At 39.3% G+C, this 19,964-nt stretch overlaps 1 protein-coding gene across 2 annotated transcripts in view; it reads left to right on the top strand.

Annotated features, from left to right (window-relative positions):
- LOC140543723 (multiple epidermal growth factor-like domains protein 9) overlaps positions 1-19,748 on the top strand; it is a 142,103-nt gene extending 122,355 nt beyond the window's left edge. For both annotated transcript variants that reach the window (XM_072667032.1, XM_072666950.1), the window contains 2 exons: positions 13,610-13,879; positions 17,126-19,748. In XM_072667032.1, the coding sequence (XP_072523133.1) occupies positions 13,610-13,879; positions 17,126-17,553 (698 nt within the window). In that variant the 3' untranslated portion in view covers positions 17,554-19,748. The remainder of the gene's footprint in view (positions 1-13,609; positions 13,880-17,125) is intronic.
- The last annotated feature ends 216 nt before the right edge of the window (positions 19,749-19,964 follow it).

Raw genomic sequence — 19,964 nt, 5'->3', positions numbered from 1 at the left:
AGGCTAGACTGTTCATTAATAGTACAGTTTTAGACTTTTTAAGACTATTTTCAGTGGTAAAGCACTGGATTATTGATCACAGGGTTGTGAGTTTGATACCCAGGTTTGCTAAGCTGCCATTGTTTGGTCGTTGCGCACGGCCCTTAACCTTCACTGCTCCAGGGGAGTTGTTGCATGGCTGACCTTGGGCTCTGACACTGGCTTTCTAAGCTGGGGTGTGTGATGACAAGACAGTGATGTCAACAATAAAGGCTCCTCCTCCTGTTTTATTTAATATCCCACTTTAGAAAAGGACTACTTTTGAGTGTGTTTAGTATCCTATAATCCATTTGATCTTTATGATGGTTTGACATCACTAAATGTCCAAATGTTGGTGGACACCCCTTCTAATGAAGGCGTTCAGCTGCTTTAAGTTGCACCCATTGCGCACACAGCTTGCCTAGTCACTGAATAGAAGTATTGCCAATAGAATAGGACTGTCTGGAGCGGATACATATGAACCTATTGGCACCATGCCTAATGATAATTAGTGCCTAGGCTAGAAGGGTATAAAACCCCCAATCATTGATCTATGGAGCAGTGGAACTGTGTGCTCACTGTCGCTGAATGCAATCAAATCCTCAGAGCAATGCTCAAACATCTGGTAGAAATCCTACCCTGGACAGTACAAAAGCAGGATTAACTCTTTTTAATACTCTTGATTTGAGAAGAAACAAGGATTGAACAGATGTCCCAATATAATTGTCTATATAGTGTATGTAAATAAACCAATGGGTAGTTATAGTGTTCTGAATGTGCTCTTTCATATTGCTTTATAACAAGAGTGCACCAGCTGCTTATTAGCCCCAGTTCTAAAATGGCAGTAGAAGGCACTGGTGGAGTGTTTATGCAGTATTATGGTTTGTGTCCAGTTGGGTATTCCCACATGGGTTGAGTGGCATATTGCTGGCGGTACACAGCAAAAACAGCCACGCATGCATACTGTACCCATATCCAGAGGAAAGAGCACTAGTTCAGACACAGTCTAAACACTGGCAGTGCAGATATTCAATATTCTATAAATATTAAGTAGTTCACACTGCTGACATTTAAACCGCTTTATTACCTTATTGACCACTCCTCACTGTTACAGGCTGCCGACAGTGTGTTTATCATGCTTGTATCAACAGAAATAATTGATCAGAAGTGGCTTAGGTTGATAGCCTATACACAGTCAGTAAAAATACGTCTGGATTGGCTTTATTCCAACCCACAGGATTGGATCAGATTGAGTTATCACGATTTATCAGGTGCTGAAAGTAGTGATCTAGTTCATTAAAATAGCATTTAATGTATAGTGCTGTGCAGAAGTTTCAAGCACCAAAGCACATTATTTAAAACACCATTTCTCTCAGCAATAGAAGAGATTTTGCTTGTAAAAACACCAGATTACACATTCACATTAGAACAGATGCAGGTGATCACAAATACAGTAAATACAGTAAAAAGGAACACGAGTTTCTCATGTTGAAGGAAGTTGAGATCTTGTGAGCTAGTTCCAGATTTCTCCTGGACGTCTTCAGTTTAATGTCATTAAGCATTGATTTAACAAAGCAGGTGTTGGATGATGGCTATAAATAATACTAGGCTGTGGAGATGTTTACTGAAAACAGTAATGGAAACCAATGTTATTTGTATTTAATCTAATATCTGCCCGGATAAGGAGCTCACTAGAATGTTCACACTGGTGCCTGAAAGTTTGCACAGTATTGTACATTTGAGGTTGGTGACTCTGCTTCTTCCAGTGAGTTTGAGCTTGTGTATTGCTTTATCTATACGTAATTGACTGAAACATTTATCTGTGTACTTACAGCACCTGTGAGTTATTGAATATGCTAATGAGATGCTGATCTCCCACCCCGACAGGATAGCGGCCTGCCGATTAGCTGACAGACCTGATCTCGTTGTGTCGGTGAATCACTGATGGGACTGCTTGATGAGGTGCAGGGGGACAACCTAGTGTTAAATTAATTCTGCTTTTCCCAGCAGGCCTTTGCACTTCATTAACGAGGCTCACTCTGGGTCAGGCTCCAGCGTCAGCCAAACAGAAGACTTTGGCCATTCCCCTAAAGAATACACTGTAGTTATCAGTTAAAGAGAACTGGACATTTACTTTTATGGACATGGAGTGTTGAAAATACCCTGGAGTATTCCCTAGCCTGGAGTGGTTTCACTGAACTGAATGTTACTTAAACAGCATGGAGAGACTTAAATATTTATTTATAAGTGTGTATAATACAGAAATGGGACTTTGAGCAGTGCTTAAAAATCTAGATTTCTAGATCTAGTAGAAATCCTTCCCTGGATCCAGCAAAAGCAGGTTCAACTTTTTCAATACCCTTGATTTTGGAAGGAACAGTGAATGAGCAGGTGTCCCAATACTTTTGTCCACAGTGTGTATTTCAGTGCCTAAAGGATTCTGGTTTAATCCTCCTTGAGACAGTTCTTTATAGAACCTTTTAATTAGGAGTTCTGTATACTACCCAAAAGGGTTCCACTGTTGTCATCAGTGTGTAGAGTCTCAGGTAGTATGACGAGCAGTCCCCCTGCCACATAGCAGCAGTCTGACCACTCAGCTCATTATGCATAAAGGATGTCCAGGGTGAACAGAGTGAACAGGATGTCAGTTAGTCATAAGCTGTCCTCTCCTTTGTCACACCCCATCACCCTGCTTGAGCTCAATTATCCAGAACTGCTTCACAAATTACATCACTGTGTGTGTCTCCAATATGCTGGTAAAATTGAGAACCCCAACTCAGAAGACCTTCCTGCCTCCTGGTCTTATTTATAAATCTGTTCTACTTGTGTCCTATTCACTGCAGTCTCCTTCTCTTGAGTCCTTGGTTCCTTCTTTTAATTCTTGGATCTTTTATGTCAGGCCTTGGTTCCTTTTTGAGCCTTGGGTTTTCTGTTGAGTCCTAGTGTCTAAACTTGGAGGTATCTTTAAATTTTTAGCCTTTCCAACTAGCTTCAAACGAGGTTTTTCTTGGGTTAATAGTAAAGCACTTTTGTAAGTCGCCCTGGAAAAGAGTGTCTGCTAAATGCCTTATATGTAAATGTAATGTAAATGAGTCTTGTTTACTTTGTGTCTTGGTTCTTCCAAAGGAGCCCAGATTCCTTATTGGTTCCTCTAATTGAGCCTTGGTTCCTTTTGTTGAATCTGTTTTCTATTGAATGAGCCTAGGTTCCTTGTTGGTTCTTCTGTTGGTCTTTTGCTCCTCTAACTAAGCCTTAGTCCTCATATTGAACCATGGTTCCTTTTATTGAGTTTTGGTTCCTATTTTTGTTTTTATACATATTGGTTCTTATTTTGTGTCTTGAAAAGCTACTAAGAAGTACAATGAGCAGCATTTCATTTAAAGCTTTTGATTGAGTTATTTCTTCACTCAAAGTGAGCACTGAAGTAGGCTATCATACTCAAAACACTGTACTGGCTTAACAACATGACCTCACACGATCAGGAACTTTCTGCTGCCATTAGCCAGGTTTTAAATTAGGGGTCTTGACCTGCCTTTTTGTGAAGTGTTGGATCAGTGTCTAAAGCAGAAATAACTCTAATTGATATTTATTGTTTTGAGGGTTTTTATTTTTTAAAGTTAAACTTTGTCAAAATGAAAATAAGTTATAAATGGAAATCCAGAGGGATTTCTATAACTAAACGTTTAAAATTTGTTTAAATCTGAGGGTTTTAAACCTAAGTTTGTCTTTATTCTGGTCTGTTAACTGTTCCAAGTCAGGGTTGGAAGAAAACAACTCAGGTTTTATATTATTTATCTCGTTCCTTTATCATTTAGAAACATGAGAAATTGGGATTTTAGGGTGATATTAAAGACATCTACACTTTTGTTTTCATCAACACAGAACATAGTGAACAGTTGGAACTACAGTTGACTATGTTATTAAATATGGATCTATCTGATTCATTTTAAATAGTATAGCTTGAGTCAAAGTCGCACTTGACTTTAAAAGTTCTCCGCCACTGAAGTCAGAACAATAGAACCCCCACAGTGCGAAAATTAGTGCATCTATTATTTAGTATTTTTGTCTGGCCACAGCTGAGGTGGCATTTCAGAGCGAATCTGCCTGTGTGTGTGCTCACACACGGTACCGTAGGCCTATTCATTGAAATGTAAGACTTGTGTGAAGGCTGGCTATGTGCCTCAGCAGAGCAGGGCTCTGCGGGATTGGAGATTATAGAAAGAGAAGGAAAGCATTACACAGCTCATTAAGCAACTCTGATTTGATCCAGTTCCCCACTGCAGCCCACCCTCACTGCTGAAGCTCCAGCACTCATCAGCGCTTTCCACCCCAGCCTCAGTCACCCGGCAGCCCACCCTGTCCCTCAGCAGCAGTGAGGGTGGGCCATCCTTTTTTTAAACACCTCCTTTTTTAGCTTTCATCATTCAGAAAGTTCAAAATGAGTAACTGAGTGACATATCACTCCCCAGCTGTATCTCTCATCAGCCCACAGGCTCGGCACACCCACTGCACAAGCTCTTTAAGGGACTGCATTTCAGTGAATGCAAGACGAAGTAACGTGTTTATGATATTTCTGCTGGCAAGCAAAATGTAGAATCTTTTTTTTTGTGTGTGTGTTTTTCACATTTTCTTATGTGAATCTGGCAGTTTCTTTACTTTGTGGCAAAATTAGATTTTGGCATGCTTTTCAAAAGAATTGCTCCAAAATTGTCCATTAAAACTTTTAAGCCAGGTGTGTCATATTTGAGACATATTTTGAGAGTTTTTGAGACATGTGTAATAATACATAATGCATTTAATCATTATCTTAAATCATATATATATATGATATATATAATAGTTTATCAGTCAATACATTTGAAATTACTATGTAAAATGTTGAAGGGTTTAACAATTAGAATTTTCCTTTTCTGTTTTACCTGGTTAAAAAAAATATTTAAATGAATTTATTTTTTATTTGGTATAAAGAGCAACAGTGCTCAGGTTTAGAACCTGGCTAATGGCAGCAGAAAGTTCCTGATCGTGTGAGGTCATGTTGTTAGCTGTGTATTTCTGCCCTTAGGGGTAAGCCAGTACAGTGTTTTGAGTATTATAGCCTACTTCAGTGCTCACTTTGAGTGAGGAAATAACTCAATCAAAACCTTTAAATGAAATGCTGCTCATTGTACTCCTTAGTAGCTTTTCAAGAAAATGTAAAGCTAGTAATATTGTACAGTTTTAATCATAAGTGATATTGTGCTTTTTCTAGTATGTGTTTGCACCCCGCCAAACCCCACCTTTTTATATTCAAATGAGAATTAGAATCAACATTTTTTGTTTGGATGTGTTGGATGTGGCCCAGACGTTTCAGACTGTGACCAAAATTATTCCCTACCCTCTCATTAGTATTACGCTATATAGTTCACTCGGTAGCATTGGACACATCCTCATCATCATGCATCAGTACCATTTGCATAAACAAATATGTGAGTGTCTGAACAAAGTTAAAATCTCAATCTCCATACACACCTAACTTTATTCTAAATCAAAGTCAGTAAAGGCATTGAGCTGTTCATGGGATAATCATTAACCGCTATGTTGCTTAGCAACCTAACCCTAAAAATATGTGAAATTCACAGCGTCCAGTGTCTTATATGAACGTCTTTTCTAAATTATAATATGGATACTTTGAGTCAACACTGGTCAACATTCTCAGTAGTGCCCTAAAGCATAAATAGGGAGCCATTTTGGTCACAGCCACTGTCTTGTTGGCTTAATTTAGTTTTGCTAGCCTTGATTAGTGTCGTAGCTTTTGATAGAGTTAAATATGGAGAGTTCCGTCTTGTTTATTATCATAGTTAAAAAAAAAGAGGAAGAACAATGTGATATTTAAACATTATTCTTTAAAATGTCCCAGACATTATATTTCCTTTGCTGTTTACCTTTGAAAAGATATATCTACAAGGTGTACAGGTGCATGTAGATTTCCTACTCCGATGAACTTGCCCATTTAGAGCTCACAGTAAGGGGCATTGTAAGGTGCACGGCCACTGTGTTGATACCAGCTTACTTCAAACCGTACTGATCAAATGCAACACACGAAGCATCCCATAATGGAGCCGATTTGTATTGTGTGAATTATGCAGCATGGCTTCTAGAAATGCCTAATAATGAATTGCCTGCAAATGAGCATTGTCTTCTTGATTCAGTGTGATCAGTTGGGCTAAAGTAATAATAACCAGCTCTCCCTATTGTTGTGTTCTAATGAACACCCTCCTGTTTTAATCACTGCACTAAACAATTCTATCACTTCTGTTCAGCATTGTCCTTCTTCCTTATCATCATCATCATCAGAAGCCTCTGGGGTGCTTAAGACAAAAGCTCCTTTATGCCTATATGCATACACTTGAACTATAATAGACGCTTGTTTAATTGGATTGACAGGCAAGGATGAAGCTTTCACATCTGTCATAATGAATCATAATTGAGTGTTGTTTGAATTGGGGTTTTAATAGTTTTATTCCTCCCTTTCTTTTAAATATTCATTGTTCTTAGTTTGCGATTCATGAAAAACAGTCTTGAATGCAGCCCTAAGCTTTTGGACTGTTTTGTATTCTGAACTGTGCTGTTAGCAGACTCCTCTCCATTAAACATCTCATGAATAAATTCAATATATATATATATATATAAACAGTTTTTCAACACCAGTGGGCCGTCTTTCTCTCCAAACGAAGCATCAACTCGGCCATGTCTGAGTAACCTGCTTATAATTGTTTTTACAAGCAGATATATGTTTTTCCACTTGATTCATAATCACCAACGTCTCAGGGCATATTGTAAAAATAAATAATTATTTTAAATTTAATGTGATTTAAAATGATTTCAAAACTTTTGGCTTGAGGCAAATGCGTTTCTCAAACAAGTTGGACAAATAGTTTAGGTTTAGGATACGTCATCTTGTGACTCAAAATAGGGGTAGAGTCGTAGTGTCAAAAGTGTCGATGTCATAAGTATTCTTTCCATGCTTCCTCCCTGTAGTAGTTTCTGCTCTGATGTTGCACCGGTTTAACAGATCCCATGTTTAAATGATTGGATAGCAAATAGCTAACCTAACAGAAGTTAGATTAAGTTACAGATTATCTGTATTCTTAGGCATTACTAGTGATTTAGAGAACAATCTTGAATGCAGCCCGAAGAATCTGTACTGTTCTGTATTCTGAACTGTACTGTTAGCGGAGTTTGTGAAGAAACCCTTCTCCATTAAACATCTCATGAATAAATGCAAAAATATATAGCATTTTTTTTAGTATTATTATTTCTTTAAATAAACAGTTTTTCACCACCGACGGCCTGTCTTTCGCTCCAAACAAAGCATCAGCTGCTTCAAATTCATGGCCATGTCTTAGCACAGATTACATTGCTAAAGCTAAAGTGTTGTAGATTTCCCTCTGTGGAAATGAATCTGTATAGCACCAAAAGGGCTTCACAATTAATTAATTTGTCAGTGGTGTGAAGAAGTAGTCTGTGATGTTAGAAAGTGACCGTGTGTAACTGGATTACTCTCTATAGAGTTTCCTCTTTATATGTGTGAACAAGTCAAAAGAAAGTGGACTTCATACATACAGTAACAGGACAGAGTTACGGACATGCAGTGAGACGTAATGGCAGAAGTTTGAGTTCATTGTTTTTTATCACAGATCTGTAACAGAAGCTGAGTCACAAAAGAAAGAGCAGCGCTTCCGGAGAGCAAACTGAAAAGAGAAGCCGGAGCGAGTTTCTCCAGCGAGATTATCACGCAAGAAATCTCCAGTGAGGAGGCAGCAGACGTGTCATGAGCGTTCATTCAGTAGGCTCTTCATTCCTGTAATAGTCTCGGCTCTGATGTGGCACCAGTTGAATAGGGTCTCTGTTCCTGCCAGCGCTGTTTAAAGGGGAATTCCCCAGTGAAACCTTTGCCATATTTGATTTGAATATTCAGGCTTAATTTGCTTTCAGCTCAGTCTTGCAGGGTTCACCTCTTGAGTCTGGCCTGTTGTGCAAGTGTGAGATGTGTTAAATGTAGTGAAGTCTTTCTGCACTGCCGGGACATCGAGTAGTCCATTTTGGACTCTTTGGACTTTTTTTTTTTTTTTTTTTGGACCCCACTGGCGTTTTGCCACCTTGTAAAGACTGGAGGATTGGCGGCAGATGACACAGAGGGAATGTGGCCGGAGAGGTGAATGGGGAAGATGGAAATGGTGAGGTGACCTACTATCCCGCATCTCCCCAAAATGTAAAAAATGGGTTATTTTTGTTTATACCACATGACTAAGAATTTTAGGGATAGAAAGATTTTGCTATAGTCAATAGAAAACTGTGATCTTTATACTGACAATGCATCAGAAAATACACTGTTGTTACTCCTGATAATAAGATCAATGTTTTTGTGTTTTAATATCAGCAAACTCTGACATGTCTAGACAAATTATTCGATTTGACAAATATGTCAAGCTGATATTTGATGGTGTATTTATTGAACTGCAGAAGAATTGTAGTGTGAATCAAAAGTTTAGAATTTGTCCTTTTAGCTGATTTCTGCTTGTTTCATGGAGCTGTATGTGGGAAACAGCTGCATTCTTTCCCATCCACATTTTTTTATTAATATTTTAGGAATGTCAGCAAAACATCTAGTGAAAACACTGTGAAAAATTAACATATTTTCACAGTGTTTTACTGTAATGCACCTCTTACAACAAACACAAACAGGATGGTGGACAGGTGAAGCTAGACTAGCTAATACATAATCATAACATCTAAATTCAAATAACGGTCTGTGTGAAGTCAGGAAATAAAACAAATTACATCAAACCTCAAATCAGAGATCAGCGAATCACAGGTCATGCTACAGCAGTTTTAATGCATGCGTCTGTCTGCTACAGTACCCGAATGTAGAGAATTAGTATTTTAGGCTGTAGTCTAGTTCACACTAGCTGAGTGGACAGTGAAGCACTGTTGTAAGTTGCTCTAAATGCCATAAATGTAAAGTGTGTGTGTGTGTGTGTGTGTGTGTGTGTGTGTGTGTGTGTGTGTGTGTGTGTGTGTGTGTGTGTGTGTGTGTGTGTGTGTGAGAGAGAGTGTGTGTGTGTGGCACATGCGGAATGACCGTGACGTTGGCGTCAGCACCAGGACATTTGGTTAATGAATAACTGACCTAAATCCCGACAGCACTTTTACAAAGCACATCCGGAATCTTCCCCAGTGCTGAGCCTTAGCCTACACACTAGGACATGTAGAACAGAAGGAACTTGCTGCTGGAACGTAAAGGGAAACACACATTCTGAACCACTACAAAGTAAGCCTGAAAGAAGTTAGTTTGCGGTTGGGTGTTTCTGTGTACACACTCCATTCGCAAGTTGATTGATACATGTACTATAACCAGTTAGTGTCGGGTACATACATACATACATACATACATACATACATACATACATTAGGGCTGTGTATTAGGGAAAACTTAGGGGTTAACATTCTGTATACTGCAATATACTGTGATATTGGAATCAAGAGGATATTGTATTTTATGTTTTTATTATTATTATTGAACTGTTCTAGTATAAAAACACACCGCATTTATACACATACAATCTGAGTAAAAAAACTGTTTACTTTTTATCAAGTCAGAACAGTGGGAGTACAACACTGCTATCTAGCGCTCAGGGTTTAACACAACACAAATGAACCACTGTCTACATGTAAACTGTTCATTAAATATCACTACTGTATTTTTGATAATTGATACAGTACTGCAGTACATAATATCGCAATACTTTCATATGTCAATATATTCTTACACCCCCAATGTCTGTGTTTACCTGCGATACCTGTGAATGTGTGTGTGTCTGTGTGTGTGTTTTAACAGAGCAAAAATGAGTTGCTCCAGGCTTCCTGCTGAGACTTATTTCAATAGGCTGCGCAGTGCCAGTGTGTCTAATGGTGGTCATTAGCCTAGTACTTATCTGAGAAATGAGGATGTGGAAATTTGGTTCCCTCAGCGTGCCGGTCTCTCAGCGAGCTTTGAAGCCTGAGTGTTAGATTGATAGAAGCTGAATGCAGAAGCTAGTCTATTGAAGGAATTGTGTGTGTGTGTGTGTGTGTGTGTGTGTGTGTGTGTGTGTGTGTGTGTGTGTATATATATATATATATATATGTGTGTGTGTATATATATATATATATATATATATATATATATATATATATATATATATATATATATATATATATATATATGCTGCAACACAGTTGAGTGACCTTTCTGTCAATTCCTGTAAATTAAATGCATAAGCATTGAAATCAACTTCAACTTCAAAAGCTTTAGTTTAAAAACATTGATCAAAACATTGATTATTTGACTAGGGCGACCCTAGTCAAAATATGTTGTATATACCTAAGTGAGTAAAAGATGACCTGTTTTCTAAAAGATGTTAAGTTAAAGAGGACATATTTCTTTAATATTAGAAGCAAAAAAGCATTTTTATTTTAATAATAGGTCTGAGACCAAATCACTTTATACTTTGTGTCTTACCTTTAACTTAATGCTTTTGGAAGGTCAGATCAGTATTCTCTTTTACAGTTACCGATCTCTGGATGGACAACAGTACGACTGTGATGGTGACATTGTAGTGTTATGGTTATAGGTGTGATACTGATGCAAGTGTATCGGGCCAGGCACAGCAGCATTGCTAGATTTTCTGCTGGATTGTAGGTTTGCAGTTCCTGACAGTATCCCACTTCTTGCTGCACAATTTATCAGCCCCTCTATGCCGGCCATTAAGGGAAATAGAATGCAGTGAAATGGAAGCAGCATGTTGGTTTGATGCACTTGTACAACAGTGTTGCAGGGTTTTATACATTCATGTACACTACTTGCTAGACAGAGTATAGCTAATTTTTGTGTAAACCCCCAATCGACACAGCTTTGCCTGATTCAGTAATAACAAAAACCAGTGTTGATGTCACTGTGGGGCTCAGTAATAATAAAATGTTGATACCAACCCATATAATGTGATTGTTGCTTTCTAATTATTAGGCCTCATTCCGAATACAAACCATAGATGAATGTGAGGTGCTGAAAGCTGATGTGTTCATGAACCAAAAGAAACTGCTGTCTAATGAAGAAGCACTGTTGGTAATAACATGCATACGAAATGTAATGTAAAAGAGAAACTGACTACTTATTTAGTGTTTGGTAATACTGAGGTGATTTGGTCAGTACCATAAAGCTTCTGAACATACGTCTTATACCCTTCTGCTGTGTTAAGAAATGGTCCTCCACCCACATCGCATCTGTGTCTGGGACGCCCTGTCCTGTGATTGGGTAAAGTTGGGCACTGATGATGCCAGGCAATGTAGGTATAGAGAATAATACCTAATAAACTGGCACCTGAGGGTGTATTTCAGGGAAGCTAATTCATACGACAGCAGTGACGTGACAACACTGTTTTATTGCTCTGCTGGAAAAGTGGATTTAACATTATAGGTGATTTCCTTTGGCTCTCTCTCTGCTTCTCTCTCTCTCTCGTTTTCTCCACCCATCACTTCTACTTCATCTAGCTTCAGTGGGGCAGGTTGTAAAATTGATTCTTTTCCACAACCCTGAAATTAACACTCTTCTCATCTCCTCATCTCTCTCTTTTCCACAGCAGTCTCACCTTTTACAGAATTGGTGTTTACGCTGTTTTAATATTCTGTCAGCTCCAGCACTTGCTGCTGTTTTCAGGTTAACGTGTGCTCGACACAATCAGCGCCTGTGTTTTATCTGACAGAAACGCACGGCTGGGAAAGTGGGTCGTAATTGATTGAGCCACAATCCTGTTACAACTTCCACGCTTATCAGTCACTCTGAGGATTGGTGCAGAAAATCCCTCCCTGTTACTGCACTTCAGGGACAAATGGAGGAACTAAGTGCAAAAAAAGCCTTAGAAGCTTAGAAAATTGCCCTTTTTTCCAGGCCCTGTGTGATGGAAATGGATATTGAATAAAGTAAAATTGGCAGTAGGTCGTGGAGGTTACTATAGAAATTGCTAAATTACAGATTTAATGAAGTTTCTCTTAAGCTAAGCTAAAATCCTTCCAAGTGTAGTGAAGTTGAACCAAGGGCGTAAATTTGGGTTGAATGTTGCAGGGGATGACCTTTAATGGTAGTCTGGAACGTCCAAAATGAAAATAGTTTATTATTTGAAATAATTAGGTAAATAACCAGTTTAATGGCTATTTCCACATTATTTTTTAAGAGCTTGTTATGATTCGTTAATGCAATGTTTTATTGAGTACTTATTCTGTCTATAAACCAACATTCTTTTGTTAAATATACATTTAAATAAAGGTTTAAAAAATGTAAACAATTTAAATACAGACAGTGTGTGTTTAACTTTATTAGAGAAACAGAATCATTATTGTATCTGGGCCTGTAAATGAAAACAGAATCACTTACATTATTATATTCATGTAATTCACACCCAATTTTCCTCCCTGATTTTAGCCAATTACCCAACCCATCAGTACTCTTCCTCCATCACATATGACGGTCCTGATACTGGGAGGCTGATTACTGACACGTGCTTCCTCTGACACATGCTAAAATCAGCCAGCACCTCTTTTCGAACTGCCGCTGATGCAACGTCACTGGGCAGCCAACACGCTCTGAAGAAAGAGCATTAACTACAAGAACCAAATGTTCAGTTACAGTCTACCACACAATGATCAGCCATAACATTAACACTTTGACATACACCATTGTAATGAGATGTCGTTATGAACATTCATAGATGAAGTGAATAAAGATTTGGTTCATTAGTGTATAATTCATTAGCTAAAGCTAAAAAAAACATAATATCAATAGGTGTTGATGTCTTTTCTTTCCCTAAAAGAAGTGTCCTTCTTTTTAATTAATACACAATCACATGTTTTAAATAATGTTATTCAAAATGTTTTAATAATAGTGAAAAGTAGGACTCCTTTGTTTTGAGGGAATAACTTAATGAGATGAGCTGTATACGCAAACCTTCTGCTGACTAAGGTAGCATCAAAAGAGTGTTGACAGGAAATTTGATACTTAGTGGTTTGGTATTGTGGAAGGTTTGAGGCCCATGATCTCATATATTTGTACAGTACACTCTTAAAAATAAAGGTGCTACAAATGGTTCTTTGGTATACCATAGAAAACCCCTATTTTTAAAAGATTTTTTACAGGTGGATGTAAAGATTCCTCACCAGTTTAAAGCTTCCTCATACTCACATCTCTTTTACAGAAGGTTCTTCCATGGCAATGCTCAAAGAACCCTTTGTAGTGAACAGTGCTAGTAAAAGTAAATGGGTAAAAGGGTAAATCTCATGCTGTGTTGAGCCATTTGGGCTAAAAATAATGATGATAGAAGGCATTGTATTTGCACTCTGTATTGCAAGCATCCTTGCTGTTATGATGTATTATTATGGTCCGGCCATCTAGTGGCTCTGTAGTAAATCAGGACTGTATTAATGATCCATTTAGAAACTCAACTTTAATGCATGTGTTTCATTAGCCAAAGAGCAATATGAACTTTACTCGGGTTTGTAATCCTCTTCTGTGGTTTGGCAGATAAAACGGGCCAGCCGGTGTGTGACCAGTGCAAGCCAGAGTACCAGGGCCTCAACTGCGAGCAGTGCCGTGATGGTTTCTACAACGCTGACAGCATCTGCGTCCCATGCAACTGCAGCGGAAACGCAGATCCAAACAGCGGGCCCCGCATCTGCCACCCGGACACGGGCCACTGTCTGAGCTGCAGCCACAACACTGCAGGAGCTCACTGCGAACGCTGCGCGCAGGGCTTCACCGGGGACGCCCTTTCCAGAAACTGCACGGCGATAGGTGAGACAAGAAGAATGGGGTGCTTTAATGGAATTTATAAACTGTAGTTGGCCAGATTCTGCTGCTGAAATGTTCATTTTGGGGTAAATCATGTGACCACAGTTCAGGGGGTATATCTCAGGATCAATTTGTAAATCTCTGACCTCAGTCTAATTACAAAGCATTGTTATCATTCAGTAGATCATCAAATTTCACTACAACTCAGTCATTCTGGAATAACTTTTAAATTATACACTGAATACACTAAAGTGACAATAGAAGGTATGTTCACAGTAGTAGAATAAACACAATACTAACACAATTGCATATACTTAAGGTCTTAAACCCTAAGAGCTAATGATTCATTCAATGGTTTGTTAACTGTTAGAGAAAAACTATTGTATAGCCATTTAGCTTACCAGATTTTGTGGAGCCCCACAGGTTCTACTTTAGGGCCTGTGAAACTGATGTAAATTGGTTTAAAGGGCTGTTAAACAATTCATAAAATATAGAAATGGCCAATATGGTGGTATCTTGATAGACCGCAAAAAAAGCATATGACTGACAATGTACCCCGCATTGAAAGGGGTGTAAAGCCTGCCATCATTGAGCTGTGGAGCAGTGGAACTGTGTTCTCTGGAATGATGGTGCTCCATCCAATACTTTTGGGGTGGTGATCATCTAACATGCTGATCTTACTAACAATCTTGTCGCTGAATACAGTCACATCCTCACAGCAGTGCTCTAAAATCTTCCTTGGACAGTAGAGACAGTTACTCCAACAAAAGCAGGATAAAGGTTTTTTATAAATACCCTTGATTTCTGAAAAAACAATGAATGAGAAGTGATTGTGTATTTGGTATTATTGTGACATTCATTTTGGAAAATTTGGCTTTTAACATTCAAAAATTCATACAGTCAAATTATATAGATGTTTGTTTGTTTGTTTTAGGGTTTTATTTGGTTATTATTTATTTTGCAGCACTAAGACTTGCTGTTAATGGTCATTGTGTAAATGGGTTTTCCAAAATGTCCAGCAGTACTAGGTAGCAGTATTGGTTGCCTGTATGACTGAGCCAAATACAGCATCTTAAGGGAACCAGTCGCTTGAAAATAGAAAGTCAATCACAGACACAGATTCACAGATTTCTTTTAAGCAGCTGTTTGATGTTCAGATTGAAGACTCCTTGTGGACCGATCAATGCTATATGACTACTGCTTTAAAAGCTTGCGGAAGCTGAGACTAAAGCCCTCTTACAGCAGCGAGCTCTGAAGCCATGTCCAGTCTAAGCTATTGATTCCAACAGCACAATAGCAGATACTGTACCGAAGCCAGCCACTAAATTCCCACAGACAGGCAAACATGGGCTGCCAAACTGTGAGTGAGTAGCTCAGGACGGATTAGCGAGATGTAAAGCACTAGAATAGGAGGAACACTGTACAGAGGGTGGTACGGTGTTCAGTATTACAGTTTCAACCAACAAAACAGCATGTTTGAAGCAGTGAAACTCTATGGGCTGGATTCGGTTCCTTCTAAAAGTAGAGCAGCATGTTCTGCTGAGCAGATGAACGTTTACACATGCAGCTGTGTCTGGAGCATCTGCTGCCTGCATTACACTCAATCCATCCTGCATATGTACAGTACCTCTCTCTCTCTCTCTCTCTCTCTCTCTCTCTGTTTCTCTTCTCCCTGCAAAACTCTTTTCTAGCTTTTATGTTTGTCATCACTTGCTAAAGTCCATGCTTGTAATGGTGAGTGCTTGTCAAGTTGCTGGCAATGCAAGCTCCTTGCCTGGGATTTCACTACAAAGGAGCTGATGCCTTAAAAACAAGCCTGACTACGGTAGCTGTACTGTTTGTTTTATGTCACTGAGGGATGCGTTTTAGGACCTATATAAATAAAATGCTTTACAAAGGTACAAAGATGCGCAGCCATGAAAATGTTTTTGCTCCATTCCTGATTTTCTTACTACTGTGGGTGTGTAGTAGTGAATGCTCTGAGATCTTTAAACAGAGTGTAATATTAAACAGAGATCATTTTATCAAACTCTTTGTTTCTTACATAAATACATGTATAAACATGAAAACAATGTCATTTAACATGCAGATCACCCCATTTTCAAAACAAAACAAAAAAAGTACAGATGACGCAAGTCCTTTTATATCGGTTTCAAAGCTAATACTGCATTTTACAGTAGGAACATTATGGTGGTAATGGGACAGTCTGGAGATAGTATAAATAATAATAATAATGTTATTAATATGTTATTAATAATGTTGTTAATAAAGTTCAAACTAACAATATAGCATATTTCACAAACCCAAGGACGCTTCACAGGAAGACAGGGTCAAACAGTTACAAAGAGTGTTAAGAGGAGACTGCCACCCATTGCAGAATGTTTGACAGAAGGAACCGCAAGGAGTCCAGAGTCAGGAGATCGAAGAGTGTGAGAGGGACGATATAAAGGAATAAGATCAGAGAGATACGATGGAGCCAGACTGTGTAGTGCCTTAAAGGTAGAAGAAGAAGAATTTTAATCTTCTAGTCAACAGGAAGCCAGTGCAATTGCCAGAGAACAGGAATTCTTTACTGTCTGTGAACTGAACTAACTGACTGCTCCCTTTGTCCATTAGCTAAAGCTGAAACATAATTAGGGTTGCAGTAAAACAGTGATTGAAACAGAAAAGCACATCCCCATCTGAAGCAGAAAACAAATTGAATGCTTTGGGGTGACCTGGTCCAAGTAATGATCAGACCCAAAAGAGATGCTGTGGCAGGGCCTAAAACGAGCACATTCATGCTATGAAAATATATCAGTATATCTGAATTAAAACAGTTCTGGAAAGAAGACTTGACTCAAATTCCTTCACAACAGTGTTAATGGCCCATAAGAGTTATAGGAAATGTTGGTTGCAGTTGTTGCTGCATTATTGTTACTCATTTTGAGGGCAATTATGTTTTCACAATGGTAATTTGCATATGGGTTAACCCACTTAAATAATACAAATCATTTAAAATGCAGTTTGTTTTTAATAATTGATGATATCAAATGATATTACAGTTAGTTTAAAGCATTATGCAAAATAAAAAAATGCATTATAAAATATTTATAAATAAAATATGATGTATTATTGTGTATGTTATTTAGATAAGATGATACATGCACCTTAAATCCATGATAGTCTTCAAAAACTCTGTATATACTTATTTAATGTGTATTTATGTATACCAGAGTACTATATCATTCTCTCTCTTCTCACTTTCAGTATTGACCACTCCTCCACCGCCAACCACCATGACCCCCAGTCCCAACGGCACAGACCAGCTCCCCACACTCTCCACCACACTCATCACCAGCCTGACCAGCCCCACAACCAACGGCACATCTGCCACCGCTGCAGACGTCTCCTGGGCCCAGTTCAACGTCATCGTGCTGGCCGTCATCATCGTGGTGCTGGTGGTGCTCATGGGCGTGGCAGGAGGCGTCTACACATACCGCGAGTACCAGAACCGCAAGCTCAATGCCCCTTTCTGGACCATCGAGCTTAAGGAGGACAACATCAGCTTCAGCAGCTACCACGACAGCATCCCCAACGCCGACGTCTCGGGCCTGCTGGAGGACGAGATGAGCGAGGTGGCCTCCAATGGACAGCTGACACTCAGCAGTCCGGGCAACTTCAACTACAAGGCATGACAAGCGATGGGCTGGACTGTGGTGGAAACGGGGCCAATGAAGGCCCCATGGCGGACCCAAAGCAGGCCAGAGGTGGGCCCCCTGCCCCCTGGACAGCTTTGTTTGTTTAACTTTTAAAATTGTGACGGGGAAAAAAGGCTACACACTGACGCTTTTGTTCTTCCGGGAGGAGTACTCGCACACACACATTGACATGCCTAAAGAAAAAAGGGGATGCGTAAAGGAAATGCACAAAGGAGATGAACCGAGATCAGAAGCACCTTGTGAGGAACATCTTTCAATGCCTCTGAGTTTAGTGCCACACGTGGTTAGGCTGGAGAAGGAATAGCTAACAGGTACGAAAGCCACATGTTCACAGTGGTACGTGGACAGCTGTTGTTCTTTTTTAGGTGACGATTGGACTGATGAAAGCACAGTCAATACTGCCTTGCGTAACAAAGAGCAAAAAGACGAACAGTGTTCACTGAGGTTTGTCCGCATCACCAGTTTTTACTAATGTTAATAATGCCACACATTGACACAAGGCATACTTACTCACACACGCGCACTTCAGACAACTGCGACTTACAATTGTGTAGACAGACGATGCACCATGCTCATTCACATCAACACCACCCTATAATAGTACAGAATTGCATCAAGTATTTTTGCTATTCTTTACACCACCATCGCTCAGTATGAATTACCTTCAGCACAAACACAGAGAGTGCATTCAGTTGAATCAATTATGCAAGCAGCTCAAACCCTACAATTTATAGGCTTGGAAGCATGTGATTGCACGTGTGCGCCAGTAGAGGGCAGTGTTTGAACAGTGACTGAAACCTCAATGCTCTGCCTGAAAGATCTCTCGGAAAATGCACTGCACAAGTCCTCAAAAGCAACCAAGCAGGAGGAGGAGGAGGAGGAGAAGAAGGAGGAGGAAGAAGGAGCAGTAACTGTTCCTTTCTGTCTGGTACAAAGGGGGATCACTCGCTGGCGCTTTTCTTCTCTCTCTTTTCTTTCTTTGTGTTTTTCTTTTGATTTTAGAGCACCAAATCTTATTTAATTTATTTAAGTTCTCTTCGAACCTCATGGTGGACTAATGACCCATTATTTGAGGACACTGGAGGACGTTCCCTGCCGCGACGTCTGCTTTCGAGAAAAGCACATGGATGGCACTTGTCTCACAGCAGGACTACATGGCAAGAAGATGAGAGATGCTAAGCTTATGCAAATGCTTTTCACATCTGTTCCAGACTGACAGGAACTTCTGCCACTGCAGTGGCTTTCACACCATGGAAAGTGTATGTTTGGCAAACCGGAGTAAAACGCGCCCAGTATGTAGGTGGAGGCATTTGCATGGAAGACTGCTTGTCAGCCCTCTGGCTGGCACCAGTTTGCCAGATGAGTGTTGAGCTGTAGGCAGCACTCCCTGTTCCCCAGAGTGTGAATGAGTGAACAGAGCAGATGAGTTGAGAGCAGTAGAAAGGAGCAAAAGTGACAGAATGAGTAATTAAATGTAAGAGAAAGTACATAAAGAGGAAAGTGATTCGCTGAAAGACTGAAAGCAAGTTCTGGGAGAGACTGGAAAGTTTTTTTTTTTGTTTTTTTTTTAAACAGTCTGTATAAGCAAGAAGGAGAGTGATTATGAAGAAAAGCGCTGTCAACACACCACACCTCAACTAGTAATTGGTTTTGGCATCTTAAAAAGGGGAAATCCACTGTTTTTCCGAAATGTCTATATCATTTAGTCATTAAGATTGTAAACCGAGTCACTCGGTGATTTGGTGTGAAGTGCTTCATTCTAGAGACATTTTCTGTTCTGCAGAAGGTACAGTAGTGGTGATGGCAACCAGAAGTTGCAATTAATGCCTATTTATTTACCAGTGAACCTGCATGTGTCTACTGTATGTAATGGGAAGCATAGTAAAATAGTGGTAGGTCTGAAAACAGTAAGTTCTCTTGGGGACCATTTTGATTTACAGTGCTCTGCTTGTCCTTCCACCATAAATAGATTTTTAAAAAGCCTTGTTTTGGGCTAAAAAACAAAAATTCATCTCAAAACTATCATAATAGCAAGTGCCAAGTGTTGGTCTGTGCTGCCTTTGTTCATCTGGTAGGTCTCTTCATAACCTGCTGTGGCCCATTAAATATGAACATCTTTGGACCAATACCAATATTAGGAGCTAAAGATTAAATAATACAGTCTAAAAATATTTTGGGGTCAGTTGTGGAATTTTATTTATTTTTTTAATCCTGTCTGACAAATACAATTTTGTCTAAAATGATTACATTTCTAATAGTTATACTTTGCTTAACCATCTAGCAGTGCACCCCCCCATCACTGGTTTCATACTTTCGCAATTAAATTAGGCTTTTCAATTGCTTTGTTCGACATCAGTAGTCCCTCAGGAGGTCTGCAATACAGATAT

The sequence above is a fragment of the Salminus brasiliensis genome, chromosome 1, assembly GCF_030463535.1.
Source record: "Salminus brasiliensis chromosome 1, fSalBra1.hap2, whole genome shotgun sequence".
In the NCBI taxonomy this organism is placed as follows: Eukaryota; Metazoa; Chordata; class Actinopteri; order Characiformes; family Bryconidae; genus Salminus; species Salminus brasiliensis.
Note: the sequence above shows the minus strand (reverse complement) of the source record. Positions and strands in the feature narration are given on the sequence as shown.